General features: G+C 37.7%; 1 protein-coding gene across 1 annotated transcript in view; it reads right to left on the reverse strand.

Annotated features, from left to right (window-relative positions):
• Window positions 1-373: 373 nt before the first annotated feature.
• CA8 (carbonic anhydrase 8) overlaps window positions 374-18,237 on the reverse strand; it is a 53,852-nt gene continuing 35,988 nt past the window's right edge. Inside the window, exons 8-9 of the mRNA XM_042869385.1 lie at window positions 15,024-15,196; window positions 374-850 (exon numbers count right to left, since the gene is read on the reverse strand). Of these exons, the coding sequence (XP_042725319.1) occupies window positions 15,062-15,196 (135 nt within the window). The 3' untranslated portion in view covers window positions 374-850; window positions 15,024-15,061. The remainder of the gene's footprint in view (window positions 851-15,023; window positions 15,197-18,237) is intronic.

Consider the following 18,237-nt stretch of genomic DNA (forward strand, 5'->3'; position numbering starts at 1 on the left):
CTCTTTTGCTCTGTCAGAGCTGTGTCATGTGTGGCCCAGAATGGCAGTTCCCATGCTGTGCAGCAGCTCAGGACCTGCAGAGAAGGGCCTCAGACCACCATCCTCAGCCATGTGCAGAAACAAATGGAACTGTCATAATTCACAGGAGAACAAAGGCTGATAATTTTCTGCCTAAAATGATAATTTCTTTGTAAAATTCCATGACTCTGTCTGCTGTTATATCAATTAATTTTCCTTATTCCAAAGTTGTTTTTTATTCAAATAAGGTTCCTAATAATGCAAATGTCATTCAGCTTTTTTCTGGTAGGCCATGTTAAGTGCTTGTCAGAGAAGTGTTCATTTCTGCCCAAAAAAGAATTCTGAATTTGTATAATACTTTGTGAACAACCAATGGTTTTATTAGCTTTACAGAACACACCTCCCCCCTACAGAAAAGATGGTTACTGACAGCAAAAGAGATGCTACAAAATAGAATTAAATGTAACATTCAAAACAATGAGTATTTCTCTATATATTAACATTTATACCAAGCTTAAAATTAGTATTATTTGGATCACAGACCACTATTGAATGCTACTGCAAAAAAGGAAATTACATAAGCAATGATTATTACCATTTAAAAATAGCTAACAGTGTAAATTGGAAGATTTAATGCTTTCTTCTTTTAATGTACAGCCCCATTTCCAGAATTTCACTGAACTGTGTGGACAGAACAACTGTCACAGCTGTCTATCAGAGTTGAATTAGATGAAGACAAACAATACAGGCTTTGTGGTTCAACTGAAGCAGCAGCCTCAAAAGTTTCCATTTCTCATCCAAGGGCACTGTGGGAGCATTGTCTTCTCCCTCTCTGAAAAGAGAATGGAACAATTATGTTACTGAAATTCCTCCACAGTGGGTCTGAAAGAATGTTTAGGTCCAGCCAAGGAGACAGGAGAAACTAAAAGTAGGGGTTCCATGGACAGCAGGTGGGGGCAGTTTCCGGGTATATACCTCATGGACATAATGGTCCTGATTCTTCTCCTGTAGGGTAAAGCCAGCACTGGAAGATTTAATAGCAATGGAGGAAATGGCAATATAAAATGCCAAGTGCAGGAGTAAACTTGAAACAAAGCTTTATTGGCTTTCTGAATCTATCAGGTAATTGATTTTAATGTGGAGAGCATAGTTTTAAATAGAAAGTAAAATATACTATTACACAGAAGGTTTTTTTTTCACCATTTACCATCCTAGTGGCCCTACCAAGAAAAGTGCTGAGTACACAGCCTTCATGGGTGTCAGATGGGCTCAGATTTAAAGCAATGGCCCATTTTGTTCCTCCTGATAGCAGCAATATTCATATTCATCAGCAGTAGAGATAAATTAATATTTGGCTTCATGCAAACACATACTTATGTGCTACAGCACAACCTTAAGAAATCAGCTGCTGAGTTGCCTCACTTCAGAAGTGGTAGGTATGAGAATGACAAATCATTTCATCCTGTTGTACTAGCAATCTCATCTTTCCTGAAGTTATTTTAGCACTCAGAATGTATACACAAGGAATCCATAAGTGCTTGGGTGCAATAGATTACCTGGAGCTACAACAACTACTTGCAGGAATAGTCAGCACATTTCTAGAGAGTTTCTACTCTTTTCCTTCAAGACAACAGGAGTGTAAAGGCTGTCAGTCACCTACAACAATGTCAAGGAGTAGGTGTCTGCATGCAGGACAAACTGTGCAATGATTTCTGTATTCTCTCCACATAGACAACACACCCCCCCAAAGCCATGAGATTTGGCAGCAGGATCATTTGATGATCAACATGAAGAATTTTTAGCCACTTCTAGTGGCTACATTCTAAGGGAAACTGTAGGTCCTTCACAGAGCAGCTGATTTTAGCCATAGTTACACTTTATGCAATAGCACAGAGGATTGTCAGTTCTACCTGGGGCTTAGCACAAAGGTGCAACATTAAAAATAAATAAATAAAATAAAATAAAATAAAATAAAATAAAATAAAATAAAATAAAATAAAAAAGCAACCACATAATGACAGCAAGTTATTCTCAGACTCTGACATGTTTTTCAGTAAGCTACTGATAAGATGGTGCAGGGACCAACCCCTGCCTGAAAAGGAAGGTTTCTCTTGTAGACAAAAGATACTTGATCAGATGAACAATCTGAGTAAGCTCAGAAGCTCAAAGAGCTCAGAAGAAACCAAAACTCTGCATTCTTAAGGTTCTACATAGGCAAACTAATGCTTTGACAAAGTGACACTTTCTTAATCTCCATTAGTGCTAAACTAATTAACAAAGCAGTTTTATACACTGCAGTAAGTAGTATCTCCTTTCTTGGAGAATCCCTAGTGTGATATAAGGGTGATTGAGTATCTAATTACTCCATAATTGAATGCACACTTTGTACATTTTTCACTAGTTTAAGCTTAATGCTTTTGGTCCAAAAATCAAAGTCAGTGAAATTAAGTTGAACTGCAATTTCGGCAGCTATTGTATTACTGGATTACTTTTGGAAAGGAGCCTAATTACAAGCCAATCTGAAGATTTCAGTTGTGCTTGTTACAAAAATACCTAATGTATAATCTAACAAAAGACTAATTATATATACTGGTGGTGGTGTTATTCATGTTTACCCTTCATCACATTTAAGACTAATTTTTCTACCATGCTAAATTAATAGCACTGTTCCACGATACATATAATCAAGTAACACACTATTATCTACTATGCAGACATCAAGGTACCTGCTTCTCTTACTCTTTTGAAGTGTTTATAGAAAGGTGTGAGGGTTGCTCTGAAAGTAACGCCTCCTATTTTAAGATGTTAGCCCACAACATCAGGGGTAGTGCTGGTGTTATGATGGTAGAGGTTTAATCTCCCTGCCAATATTCCATTACATTTTATTACTCTGTGTCAGACAGTAGAAGAGTAGTCTGACAAAATGGCGTCTGATATGGAAGAGTTCAGGAAGCAGAGAAAAGTCACTGAAATCCTCCATGTAGAGAGAAAAATGGTTACCCATTGACATTCATCAGCAGACATTTGCTGAACATTTATGGAGACCAAACAGCAGATGTGAGCACAGTGATGTGGTGGGTGGTGCATTTCAGCAGTGACAGCAGCAACGAGTAAGACAAGCCACATTCCAGATGGCCATACGCAGCCGTCCCACTACAAATGAAGAGTGTCTCAATCAACTCATCCACATAAATTAGCAGATTATGACCAGGGAACTGTACACATTCAAATATCGGCTTCACTGCATTAGAAACAGGACAGCAATGTTGCTAAGTTTGTGCCAGGTGCATCCCATGAATGCACCATCCAGGAATAGAAAGAACATTGTTCGCAATTTCATCAGGACCTAGTGAATACAAGCTTGAAGGTGACAGTTTCCAGGATGGCATCATTACCGCTGACGCAGGGTGGTGTTACTACTCCAAGCCAGAGTCAAAACAGCAGTCCATGGAGTGGCAATGTGTGAATTCCTCACCGAAGAAAAAATTCAAGACACAACCCTAATCAGGTAAAGCGATGTGCACTTTTGGAATAGGAAAGGGGTGATGCTTCTGGATTTCCTGAAACCCGGACAAACCATCAACTCTGACCACTACAACATGATGATAACTGAGCTGAAGGCTCAAACTTCCAGAGCTGGGCCAGAGAAGAGGGCAACTTTTCTCTTGCAACATGATAATGCCAACCCCCACACCAGTCTGAAGACTGTGGAACACATCATCAACTCTGCCTTAAGTGTCCTACTCCGTGCACTGCATAGTCCTGTTTGGCACCTTCTGACTTTCATCTGTTCAGGCCAGTGAAAGATGCACTGCATGGGCAATATTTTCCCACAATTATGTCATCATAGCAGCTGTTAAACACTGTGTCACCTCCGCTTATTGACATTTTTACAAGAGCAACACGAAGGCTCTCGTTCATCATTGGTGAAAATGCACAGATAATGATGGTGACTGTGCTGAAAAATAGTTTTTATAACTAGCAATGTGCTCTATTAAATAGTGTTAGTGTGCTTCCTGCATATGTTGCAGCTTCCATGGAAATAAAAAGGAGGCATTATGTTTGGAGCAACCTATGTAATACTCAAAATTGCACAAATGTGCTCGTATATTATAACCAGAAAACTGCCTAGATTATTTACTTGTTTATAGAATGTATTTCTGCCTTTTAAATCTCCTTTGCTTGGATTGAGTACTACATATAAACAGAGCTCCAATGCTTCTGATGGAATCCTCTAACGCATAAACTGTTGGAAAACCTGAGGTCTATCATCAGAATACTCATGATTTAAAGCAAAGAAACATTAACAAGGTAAAAAAAAATCCACAAATCATCCTGAGAATGTAAATATAAATATATGCATGATTCTAAGAATACTTACTTCTAATTTTTGCATTTGTCAATTTTACATACTTAGATTCCTCACAGAGAATGTATTCTCTTGAAGAAAACTGGAATAAATGCAAGACAGCAACTATCTCAAAAACAGGGAGCAGAGGAGGAGCAAAGATCAGGGCCAAGCATAGCATACTTCTAAGAACTGAAGGTCTCAAGGCTCCCATAGTAAGACAACGTATTTTAGGAAAGAGAAAAGATAGAAGAAAACTTCAGCAAAAAAGATTACTTTTCAGTCTTCTGGAAGTGTAGGAAAAGTGCATATAAATGAAATACAAAGAAATGAAATAGGATGGGCATGATAATATGCCTTTTCATCTGATAGGGAGAAATAAGATACCACACTGGAGCAGCCTTAGGCCAAAATCATTATATGAGATCAAAAACTTTCTTCTGCTACTTAAAAGTAGACGATGTACTTTCTGGAGAGCTTTTCATCCTCCTTTATCTTACCATTTTGCTTTCCACTATTGTCTTACACAATATCTCCATGGTGTTTGCTTTTTTCTTAGAAGCATCTTGTCTTCTCCTTCTTAAAAACAGCTAAATTAAAAAGTTCATTAAGAGTTAAAAAAACTTCAATAGACATGAGTAGCACTTTGAACACTGACTACACATTACCATTATTCTACACCTTCCTAAAATCTGAAAGTATTATCAGGCATGGATTCAGAGCATCTCAGAAAAGAAATCGCACTACCTTATAAACTCTTATGTCTCTTCCAACAATTTGTAATTCTTTCCATGAAGTTCAAATTTACTGAGTGTACTTCTAGTTTTGTATCAATATCAAGCTAACAAAAGTACCTTTGCTTCTCTTGAGCTCAGAGGATGGATAAAAATGCTTTAAAAATTAGAGAAAGTTCTGCTTTGTAGCCCTGCTCTGCCACAAGATCTGGAGTTAGTGATAAAATACAGCTAATAACAATCACTTCTGGTACACATTTATCGCTCTCTGAGTGAGAATTATCAATTACAAAAATATTTTCAGTAACCCAAGCAACTTGTTCAGGTTTTGTATTTATTCCAAAATATTGTTGTCTGTTAAGCGTGAGTTTGTATGCAAGTGTTCACTGCAATGTTTTCATCCATATAGGATTAGAATTACAAATTCCAGTAAGAATAAGGATCCGTAAATACCTGCATTGTCAGTTTCAATAAATAAAAATATTCCCATTAAAACTGCCTTTGTGATTTCATTAAGGCAAAACAAAGTGTACTCCCACTTCACAACGTTGTACTACATTGTAGAAGAAAGCATATATGTTGTAGGCTTTCTTCTTTATGTCTGTAGTCATACACATGTACTTGTATGTCCTAATATCCTCAACATTTGAGAGCTGTTACATAATCTAGAATCTCCACACTTTAAAAATGAGGTACAGTTTAAGTAGAAATGATTCATGCTTTTCACCACTTTGCCTCAATACAATCTCCAACATTTTTTCTGTAAGTGAATACAACATGGCAGAGTTTCTCTGTGTGTGTACTTTCAGAGCCAAGCTTTTGTGCTCAAATTGGCAATAATTATTCTGTGAAAAAGTTTTTTTTATGACAGGAGCTCCTGGCTACATTATCAGTTTTCCAAACAGTAGTGAATAAACCATACGAGTTATGGGAAGCAGCTGGAAACTATACTATCAGAATGTTTTTCATAAAAAAGCTGATAACAGAGCATTGTGGATAGCAAAGAATGTGTGGTGTTGATAGAGAACTGCATTCCAAAAATTTTGGGAGCCTCTGTCAGTGTGGAGTATCTTATCTGAAGCATATAGCAGAGGTAGCCTACAGCTAGCCTACCCTATGACTCTGTTTAGATTTGAAAAGGAAGCACAATATCTTGTTTCTTTTTGTGTGTATTAACAGATTTCTACTCTTTTCCATTCCTCCACTAATAATTCTGTATTTCAAAAAAGAGCTCTGAAAGTAACTTAACAAGGACCATTCCAATATGGTACTTGCTCTGGAAATAGGCACATCTCAACATTATTTTATTCCTCGTTTATGGCTTAGTCACTCCCTTTAGTGATGCTCTGGGCTGGAAATGACATATATTTCTACTACAACAATGATCATTGCCATGATGGACTGCTTGTTGCTTCTGAATTGTTTCTCTTGTGTCAAAGGCATGCCACACAGGCAACAAAAACATTATGCTGCTTATGAATTAGAATTCCTAGCAATGGGAAAACAAGTTAGGCTGACATTACAGCTTTCACCTGCAGTGTCAATGTACACCCCATTTCCCTCTATTACAGCGAAGCAGTGGGAAGCCACCTGAAAAAGAAGGTGGCTTTCAGCCACTCCCGAGGCTCTTCATCTCCTGAATGTTCCAAAGTTTTTGGCTTCCAGTAGCTCTCTGATTAAGAAGCCAAAGGTGGTTGGCCCTCGGTCCTGCAGTTATTCACTCCAATGTAAATACATTCTCAAGTACTCTGAAGTGGCAGCAATTTGCTGGACATGTTACCTAAGAACAATAGTTGGTATTGTTGATAGCCATGACTGTGTGTGCTGTGTAACTTTCAAAGACCGAAACTCAACAATTACACCAGTCCTTTCAAGCACCAAATTTAAACTCACGGAGACAAACAAAGACAAATGAAAAATCACTTGCTGAAAGGCAGCATAAATATTTACATATCATCACATCTAGGAAATCAGTATTTGTATTTCTAAAGAACTTGTGTTGATAATTTCTAGACGTTTTGTTTTTGTTTTCTTCTAAATCAGGAAAAAGAAAAGAATGGTCATAAGAGCATAATGATGCATGGCTGCTGAAAGCTCACTCCAGCTCTGGATCAATGCAACAGGAAAGCATAAAACTCCTAAGTGTTGGAACTTCCTCACAGCAACTTGTTCATTAACTTCAGGAACTGCAAAAGCTAATGGTAAGAGAGTGAAGACATACTGATTGGTAATGAGAACCTCCCTTCAAATGTGAAGTTCACTGACATCTGCTTAGGCAAAGAAATATGAACATCAAGCCTCTCACAACTCCATTCTTCAAAGACAAGGCACAGCTCCACAGCTCAATCTCTATTTGAATGCTCATTCACACTGTGTATTCTACTGCCATGATACAGTGTACAATGCTACCATGGGGGGAATGTACCACTACCTTTTTAATAATAGCTCATTCCAAACTGGCCACCCTGATCCCTTGTTCAGCGTTGTGGAAGGGAGGAGTTCATACCATTCACTCATAGAATCCACTGGATGAAGTCACCACACTGTCCTCCCTCCTTAGTCTACACTGTGAACATAATGGTGTGCCAATTTCTGCTTGTCTGCTCGTACCTCACAATATTATACAGTCTCCACAGTATCAGGCATACAGTCTCTGTCCCACCCCAAATAAATCCTTCCTGTACTCCAGACCTATCACAATTTTGGTATTTTAATGACATTTATTTATTTTTTCTTCTAATTTTGAATGTACTACTAGGGAAACAGCAATTATATTAAGAATAGCTTTTCATCCAAAGTCACTTCCACAACCATCGTTTACAAGATGTTGAATAAACTGGCAGCTACTGTCAGTCTGTGGCCTACTACAGGTATATGTGTATGCATGGATGTGTACATGTACACTTGTGTACATAAAATCAGATGCTTTTTCAGGAGTTTCTAAATCAGACGTGCAAAAAAAAAATGTTCAGGAGAACAAAGTAATGTAGATAGGTAGCTGGAATACAATCTTTAATTTATGGATAGAAAATAAAATGAGCTGTGTCTGGGATATGTCAACTCAAGATAGCCAATCTGTCTAAATCTCCAATTTACTTGGAGATTAAATTACTTTGTTTACTGGTTATGCTCTGTTGATAATAAAGTTTATCACTTTCAAGAGAAAATATTATTTCCATATTGTTTTAGCAGATTACTTTTTAGAATGAGATCTTACTACATTCTGTTCAAAGAATCTTCTTGATTTCAATGACTTTGGTACTGGGCACTAATCTGACCTTCTCTTAGTAAATGAGAGCAAAACCAGCTAATTATAATGTGTATGCAATCATGCTTACATAGCCTGGTTTGCAAAGAAGTGATATAGATGAATGGCACAATGAATTCAGTATCACAGTCAACTCAAGCTGATGTTCAGCTATTTGAAAACAGACATGTTGCTCATTCACAGATTAAGCTGTTCTGCTGATGCAATGGAAGCTATTGAATCCATTACATATAAAGCAACAAGGATTATAGAAAGAGTAACAAAACTATTGGAAATCACAAATAATACTTCAATGAAAAAATACATTACAGAAAAGGTATTTATATAATACCCCAAAATACAATAAATTTTGAAAATACTGACAATTCACATATTTTAAACGGTGCATCAGAATCCAAGTTACCTTTAATAAAATGGTAGATTTAGGGTTTTCTTTATTTGATTTCTAGGAGTGGTTGCATTTGTTGTCCCCATTTTTAAGCTTTTGGGTATAATAGTAAGAATGGCAAACCTTTTTCCAACATCACATAATATTATCAAGAAATAGCCTGACACCCATATCAAGGACTACGAGTGAAGTAAAATCTAGTGGTTATACTGAGAGGTCATAGCACTATCCTTTCTCTTTTTTCTTTCAGAAAAGGATCTGCGGGTTCTGCTAGACAGCAAGTTGAACATGAGCCAACAATGCACCCATGCAGCAAAGAAGGGCAACAGCCTCTTGGGATGCACTAGGAAGTACATTTCCGGCAAGTCAAGAGAAGTGATACTTCATGTTTACTCTGCCCTGGTGAGAAATCTGGAGTGCTGGGTCCAGTTCTAGGTGCCCTTAGTTCAAGAGAAATATGGACACACTGGTGACAGTCCAGCAAAAGGCCACAGAGACGATTATGGGATTCCTGTCATAAAAGAGGGTAAGAGGGCTGGTAGTGTTTAGACTCAGGAATAAATATCTCAAGACAGATTTTATCAAGGCAGATCTTATCTTTAGCTTAAGAGATAAAAGTACAAAAGATGGCATCAGGCTCTTCAGTGTTATCCAGTGAATGCATGAGACAATGGACACAAATTTAAACGCAGAAAATTTCATTTAAGCACAGAAAAAATCTTTTTTAGTCAAATAAAAGAACAGGTTTCCCAAAAATGTTGTGAGATTTCTGTCTATAGAAATATTCAAAACCCAACTGGACATGGCCCTGAGCAGTACACTGTAGTTGACACTTTGAGCAGTGGATCAGACTAGTATATCTTCAGAGGCCCTTCCAACCACAACCATTCTGTGTTTCTATACTGTTCTTCAGCCTAAAATTAAAATCAGTTTTTTTCACTTTCCATGCCTGAAAGCAAATCTGCACCAAGCTTTCCCACCAAATTTCTCACCCACCTGACTGGCTTTGTCATTAGTGGATGTGATTAAAATAGGTTATAAACAAGAAAAAAAAAAGTCTTCCTTTTTTTTTTTTTCTCTATGGGAACAGAAATGAATTTTTCAACAACTGAAGTAAAAAAAAGGATGTAAAGCCTATTTTGTAAAGAATGTATTTCAAAAATATCCACAAAACAGATCCCACAGATTCATTAACCCCAGACATTTTCAGTAGAAAAGTAGAGTCAAAAGAGGCAAACTGAACAGCAACAAACTAATTCTAATGTCAACCATGTTAAAAAAAAAAAGTAGTGGAGCTATAAAGTTCAACCTGCAGTGTCCTGCTTCTTAATACCCCCGTTTAAGCCCAAATTTTCCTCCAGAACTAGAGGCAGTTGTTTTGAAATCTGGTCTCTCTTATGATAAAGGAACACTAAACAAACAAACAAACAAAAAAAAAACCTCTTTACCTGAGATTACATGCTGTGATATATGCTTGTGTCATCTCTGCCTTCAATTCAACAAGCTACCACAAATTGCACAAATATCAACACATGCTATTTGATCATAAGCCACAAAATTTTCAATTCTTTCAAGTTTTCAATCTAGACTGAAGATTTATGAGCATGGCATGCATAAAGCCTGCACTCTGATTTAGTCAAAACTAATTAGATCTTTTACACAGCCTTTCTGTACTCTTGTGTATACAGCACCTGTACGGAAACATTTGTCCCTCTCCTTGACGGAGTGAGGAGGTCACAGAAAACAAATGTTTCTCAGGATTCTTCAAGAGGCTGCACCACAGTGATTTGGAATAAAAGAGAAAATACTGAAATCTCTTCAGACAGGTGTTCCAGCAGCCTTGGCAGAGGGGTAACATGTCAGAAAAGAAGTCCACCAGTATGTTTAGTTTTGCTATAACTAAGACATACCACAGCTTTCAAATAAAAGGTAATCTCCTCTTCAAAAATGAGAATCACTCCCTCTTGGATTATCATGAACATCCCACACTGCCAACTATTACTTCCCTATTTGCTACTGGATCTTCATAGGAATATTCAGTCCATGTTAGAAGCTTCAGCTGAAGGATCATTACTCATCCCTAGGAAGGAGGGAGTGTATCTTCTCTGAGAATGTCTGAGGTCCACATGGGGACCTACTGTTCCTCAACACCTTCCCCCTGGAGAGAACAGCATGAGGAAAGTACTAAAAAATAGGTAAAATTATTTCATTTTCTCCCTCTTTCTAGTGGAAGAGAGGTGATAAAGGCCACACTATTTCCTTTTAGACTTCACTTTTCCAGCTTCCACCTTCCTGGAGGCAAAATCAATAGCAGGGATGTATTGCCAGCCTTTAATTAGTTTGCTACTGTTTTCGACTGATGTACCCAAGACTAAAAGGAAGCCCTGGCCAAATTAATTTCTGATTCAACCATTCAATCAGGTGTAGAGAGCCAAGTGGCCATTTATGCTGGGTACACAATGACCAGATTCACAGTTCCTTCTCAGTGCTCAAAAGCCTATAGTTAGCAAAGCCCAACAGCAAATACTACTACCTCACATTAACAATTCCATCATTCGGGAATTAAAACTTCAGATTATTTTGTGAAGCTTAGCCAAGATAAAACTTGTTGTTTAAAACAATCTTTTATAAGTATCAACAAATGTAATAAAATTTCAAACGTGAAAGGAAAAGGGAAATTTTTCACATTTCAGTTCCAACACTGTAAAGGGAAACTATTTCATGCTTAAAATTCAAAGACAGCGTGTCACGTAATTTCACTGTTACAGACTTGAATTACCTGCACTGGCCTGAGGGCATTATTCATTCTCTGAGAAAAATTGTACTTTAATATTGCTATGATTTTCCGAAATAATTTTAATGCAAAAGCCTGCATGAATCTGAATCATCAATTTCAAGATTAAAGTGATGACATTCTCTGACTGTAGAGAACCATTTAATTGAGAATTGAGCTTAGGGATATGCCCAAAATCAAATATGTGAATGAGAAAACAGTATTAATAAAAGGACTAGTATTTTGCTTTCTTTGCTTAACTTCTGGTTTGCTGATACTAAATATTATATTGAATGCTTATGCTGTATCAGAAGATCGTGAAATTGTTGGCCACTGTCGCAGACCATTTAATGATTTGTCACATGCGGGAGGAAAGATAATCTTCCCACTAAGCATTAATGGATCCGATTTTGGAAGTACTGAATTATTAATCTCTTTAAGGGGTTATCTGATGCCTGATCATTTGTTAACTTTATATGAAGCTGGGTGCTGGAACCAGAGCACAGTCTGAGGAGACTTAACTCCACAATAGAGCCTGAAGTGAAGCAGGAACTTCCATCATTGACCAAGGTAGGGCATGAATTTACTGTACAAATAACTGTCTGTACCCTAAGGCTTTTTTAGGTGTGTTGATAGTAAAAGAAGAACTAGGGAGAATGTGAGTCCATTACTGAATGAGGTGAGTGTCCTGGTAACAAGGGATGCTATGACAGTGGAGATACTGAACATCTTCTTTGCTTCACTTTTTACTATTAAGATTGCTTAAGAATTCCAGACCCTGGAAGTAAGAGAGAAAGGCTTGGGAACTGAAGTCTTCTCTGTGGTTGAAGAGAAGATGGTCAGAAGCACCTAGCCAAAATCAACACACACAAATCCATGCACCCCAATGACGTTCACCCATGCGTGCTGACAGATTGCTGAACCACTATCATCTTTGAAAGGTTTTGGCAAATGGGAGAGGTGCTTGAAAACTGGAGGATAGCCAATGTCACTGAAATCTTCAAAAAGGGCAGAAAGGAGGACACAAGAAACTACAGGCCCGTCAGCCTCACCTCTGCCCCTGGAAAACTGATGGAACAACTTGTTCTGGATGTCCAAGCAAATGGAAGAGAAGGTTACCAGTAGCCAACATGGAGACATCATGATCGACCAACCTGGTGTTGTCACTGGTGGGGTAGACAAGTGGAGAGCAGTAGATGTTGTGTGCGTTGACTCAGGCAAGTTGTTTGATGCTCTCTCCTACAGCATCCTTGTAATGAACATTAAGAAAGTGTGAGATAGATAAGCGGACAGTGAGGTGAACTGATGACTGGCTGGCTGAGAGACTCATAGAGTTGTGGTCAATGGTGCAGAGTTGTAGGCAGTGTCTCCCAGGGGCTGGTTTGCCAATGATAAAAAGCTGGGAGGAGTGACTGACATACCAGAAGGCTATGCTGCCATTCAGCAAGACCTGGGCAGACTAGCAAATTAGGCAGAGAGGAACCTGATGAGGTTCAGCAAGATCAAGCGTAGTCTTGCGCTTGGGAAAGAACAGCCTTGTGCATCAGTACAGGTTAGGGGCTGATGTGCAGGAGATGAATTCTATGGAGATTGACCTGGGTGTCCTGGTGAACAAAAGGTTGACCATGAACCAATAGTGTGCCCTTGTGGCCAAGAAGGCCAATGGTATCTTGGGGTGTATTAAAAAGAGTGTAGCTAGCAGGTCGAGGGACCTCTACTCTGCCCTGGTGAGGCCACATCTGAAATACTGTGTCCAGTTCTGGGCTTCTCAGTTCATAAAAGACAGTTATATCCTAGAAAGAATGCAGCAGAGAGCGACAAAGATGATAAAGGGGCCAGGAGCATCTCCTGTACAAGGAAAGTCTGAGAGAGGTGGGACTCTTCAGTCTGGAGAAGAGAAGACTGAGAGGGGATCTCATAACTGTCTACAAACATCTCAACCGCAGGAGTCAAGTTGATGCGGGCAGAGTCTTGGTGGAGAGCAGAACCTGGAACACAGGAAGTTCCACACTAATACAGGGAGGAGTGATTGTCAGAGTGATGGAGCATTGCAGCAGGTTGCCCAAATAGTTTGTGGAGTCTCCTTCTACGGAGATACTCAAGACCCATATGGATGGGTCCTGTTTGGGACCTGTGTGATCTTCTGTAGGAAACTTGCTTTAGCGAAGGAGTTGGACTTGATGATCTCTGCAGGTCCCTTCCATACCTACAGGTCTGTGATTCTGTGACTGTATATTAAGAACTTTTCAGCAGCATGATTCCAGATGAAACTCTGGGTGAATTAGTTCTCTTATGAGCATACGGCAGATACCAAAAATGATGTCATTATATAATTGATTCTACCAATAAAATAGGGTGAGTACCTTATGCATTTTTTTTGTATAGCTTATTGTAGTTTTGTGCTTATATACTGTATTGTAGTTTTTTTAGTATAGTTTATTGTATTTTAATATAGTTTTTAATATGATAAAATGTAGTAGGACTTATTAAAGAAAGTGAAAGAATTCACACTTTTCTTGAACATTTCCTATATAAGCTTTCATGCTATTGGTATCAAGATGGAGCCACATTTATTACAAAATCAACCATAAATGCTGGTCTCTGACTCCCTACTTTCAAGCTAACTAGATGTCTTGATAGCAAAATTTCTTAAATTTAACTCATTATTAGAGTTCTCATTATAGTAAAACATTGATTACCTAAGTGCAATGAGCTTTAGGGGCAACTGTTGAGTACAGAGGGAATTTATGTTGTAATTGCTAGAAGCCAGGGGAGTATCACATGGGCAGTTTTACTAACTGAAGTGTGGATAATTCAGGTTCCCAGGTGCATTAGCTATTCTGCACTGAATTCAAAGGCATCCTTGTTCTCTGAGCCAATGAAGGCTAAAACCACCAAGGACAAGAAGCAGCAACTATGATGAATAAAATAATGTGAAAAATTAGCCATAAGAGAAATTAATTAATTGCATCCGCACTGGTTTTGAAAGATTCACTGTTTGGTTTAGAAGGTACAGCATTCTAAAAAAAGGAGAAGGGATTAAAAAAAAATCAAAAATTAAAAAATAAGGAATTCTTCCAGAACTAGTACCCTGTTTAAATGATAACATTAAAAAATTAACTAGTGCTTTCCACAAATACGGAAATTCATCCCAAAACTTTAGGCATAATGCACTGTTGTCCACTGCAGTATAGAAATTTCAAGCTAGAAGAAGTAACTATGACCTAACTGCCTGAACCACTGTCCACTAAAGATTTAAATTCATAAAATCATATACTCTATTCCAGCCACTAAAGAATCTAATTATTAGCATGTCAGAAAGGCAAATCAACTTTGTTACCATAGGATAAAATAGAACAGTACAGTGTTAAAGTTTACAGTTGTGGCAACATATCGTAACATTATGCTGTAATTAACTCAGTTTTCTCCTTTGGCAAAATTTCCCCTATGAAAATTATTTCAAGATTTTGATTCTTCTCCTAAGTTTTACTTACATTAATAAAGATTTACTTTTGTTGTTTTTCCTCTTCTGCTACTGAAATGCAGCCCTGATGACTCTGTCGCTAAGTGGCTGAGTTGGTCTGAAGTTATCTCCTAGAATTCCATCACAGCCCTCTAGAAGTTCTGCACCCTTAACATGGGTCCTCAGTCTACGAAATTCCTCTATCTGAAAGGCAAAAAAGCAGACATGAAGACAAAGTAATTCTGCATTATGAGACTAATGATCGAAACCAGCATTCCCTGCCACTTGTGCACCACCGAAACTTGGAGTTTTCAGACACCATTTCTAACTTTTAAAAATAGTTGTCAGCACTAACAGAACAGAGAAAAATAAGAACTTTCATATATGTGGTTTGGAAAACATACCCTTTGCATTTTCATAATTTCTTTTGGGATCTTTAACCTTCTCACTCATTGTAGATTACATCCCACAAAATCAATCTCACAATTGTGACATGACAGTAATGATTCTGGTCATCTTCTAAGAAGTGTAGGAATAACTCAGTTAACTGGAAATTGTTTTCTTATTCTTCCAGTGATTTATTACCCAAAATAATGAAGCAACCCAAAATGTTGCTTCATTTAAATCAAAATTATTTGCTAAAGCAGCAGAATATTGAAAAGGCTTTAAGCTTTAGGGAAAGTCTTGACATTTTATACCAAAAATACTTTTTTACAATAAAAATGAGATATTACTTCAAAAGTTCTGCAGATATAAGTGCTTACTTTTTAAAATAAAATCAAAAATCAATACAAAACATTTCAGATCTTCCAAAACAATGTATTTTGGGGGTACAGACTCTTCAGAGTTTTCACTCTAATCTGATGTAGGAAGACTCAGAGCTTCCATCTCCTTCTTTTGTACCAGCATCAAGTTCTACGTGCTAAAAGGCAATGAAAACCAATGCATCTATCAACAACATTATACCTTACTGTTCAACAGCATAGTTACAGTTGCTTGGTTGGTTTTTTTTTTTGGTTGTTTTTGCTTTGGCATATTGTCAAGCTGGATACATCAAACCCACCTGATGGCTGATTTCTTTAGGCTGAGGCTCCATATCTGTACAGTCTCTATTATGCCTCACTATCTAGCTCAGCTATAACTTGAAAATGACACAGAACTTGAAAATTTTACACAGAAAGTAAAATGGAGCCTGAAGTTTAATCTTTTTATTATATAAGACATTATGAAGAATGAATTTCTTCATGAAAAACACTCTATGAAGGATTAAAGGGAGAAGGCAAGTGTGATTCCAGAATTAAAGGAAGTTAGGTACTGAACAGCGGGTAATGACATTTTTGTTCTTATACTGCCCACAGAGAATACTTTCTTACGCAACTTGGAAGACAACTGCCTTCATTGTTTTGTTCCACTCTATTGCAGAAGTGACAGAGACTTATTTAGTTGATTTAGAGGCTAGCTTTGCTCTGTTGCTTTTTCCTGAAAAAACTGTGCTTAGATATCAACTGTTCTGCTTCTGGCAGCTGAGATACAAGTCGATAGCTTAGACTGTAAAATGAAAAGAAGAAGGAACTATAAAGTTCTTTCAAAGTGCTTTTAGAGGCAGATCTCAATTTTGGAAGATTTTTTTATTGTTTATTAAAAGCAAACTGAAAACAAACTCACTGCAGGCTACCGAACTGAAAATGTCCTCAGGAGTCAAGTGCTGATAAATCACTGAATGACTTTTGTAAAGGTAGTGTCTGTCACCATCACTAAACTGAATCAACCCTGAAAAGTCTGAAATAATTGTTGTTTTGGATGGTGCATTTTACAGGAATTTGGCTTTTGTTTGATCTTTCAAAAATAAGAGACTTTAAAGACACATGAAGGGAAGAGCAGATGGCAACGCCAGCATTTGTGAGTTATCTACTACAACTGTGAATGCTCTGCCCCAATTCCTATGGTGAAATCTATTTGCTCACAAAGTATCTTCCAATTTCTCCAGTCAGTAAAGTAGGACTGATCTGACCCCAATGTCTGTTCTTACATCTTCAGAGAAGTCAGGAATTGCAGCCTCACTCTAGATGGATAATTGTTTCTAAGCCCACCATAGTGACTGGTGACCCCTTCATATTAGGGTTGAGATCCCAGTGACAGAGGCCTTCTTACATACATGGTAGTCTACTTCATTCTCAAGAAGTGGTGCTGTCAGAAAAGAACACTTAGATGTGCTGATGCTACTTTTCAGATTTAATTTCCAAGCAAAAAGGCAATATTTGTGGCTTGCTCATAATGCTTCATGTAATATGGAATAACTCACTATACCCTCTTCATCTTCTTATCCCAACCCCCTATATTTCACTGCTATAAAGTACACTCTGAAGAGAAAATACTTTAGAGACATACAGATGAACTTCCTTGGGTATTCACACACCTTCAACAGAAACAGAAGGCTTTCTCACACCCAGTAGACCATAGTCCTGCTCATACTGAAACTTGGGGTCAAAGTGAAAGGGTAATTCCACAATTTTAACATTCCTACTTCTGCTGAGTAAAAACAAAGTTAGATTACATTTTGTAGGTTTTGCAAGAATGTTTTTGCCAATCCCCTGTATTCAGATCCTGAATTTTGTTTTACTCTGTTTTACTTACCCTTCTGTTTGAAAATTTCACATTCCTTCAATACACCTTTCCAGAATAAAATAGCATTTCACAGACTGTTTTATTTCAAAGGCTGTACAAATTTTGCACTACTCCCACTCCATTTCCACATACTAGCTACTGTTTCCATCCTGTAAGAGGACTTGACTTCGAATGAAGTAGATGAAAGGACTAAAGACCTAGCCATTCAATACAAAACCAGTTAACTCTGACAATGACAGCAGAACAACAGCTCATCATTGCATCACTGTGTTAAATCCCTACTCTGCCTGGCTTAGATAATCTAAGGTTCTAGGCTTTGGTGTAACACAAAGCACATAATTCACTATGTCCTATTTAAAAAATATATACAGTGGAGAGAAGCATAAGCAAGTTTTTTTTTTTTTTCAATTTTCCGCCTGTTTTTTCAGGCCTAATAGGAGAGATTTTTCTATTTTCTTTAATTGTATTTCAGTAGTGTATACGCATGAGCAAGGAGTCTTATAAAAGTAGTCAACACAGTTAATCCTGTGCTGCATATTGTAATGTAAGACAAATGAAGATGATAAAAAACACAGAAGGAAGGCAAGAATGCGCAAAAAGAACACTGCAGGATGCAGCTT

This window comes from Lagopus leucura, unplaced genomic scaffold, assembly GCF_019238085.1.
Source record: "Lagopus leucura isolate 7727_CA_CO unplaced genomic scaffold, USGS_WTPT01 Super-Scaffold_100002, whole genome shotgun sequence".
Lineage (NCBI taxonomy): Eukaryota > Metazoa > Chordata > Aves > Galliformes > Phasianidae > Lagopus > Lagopus leucura.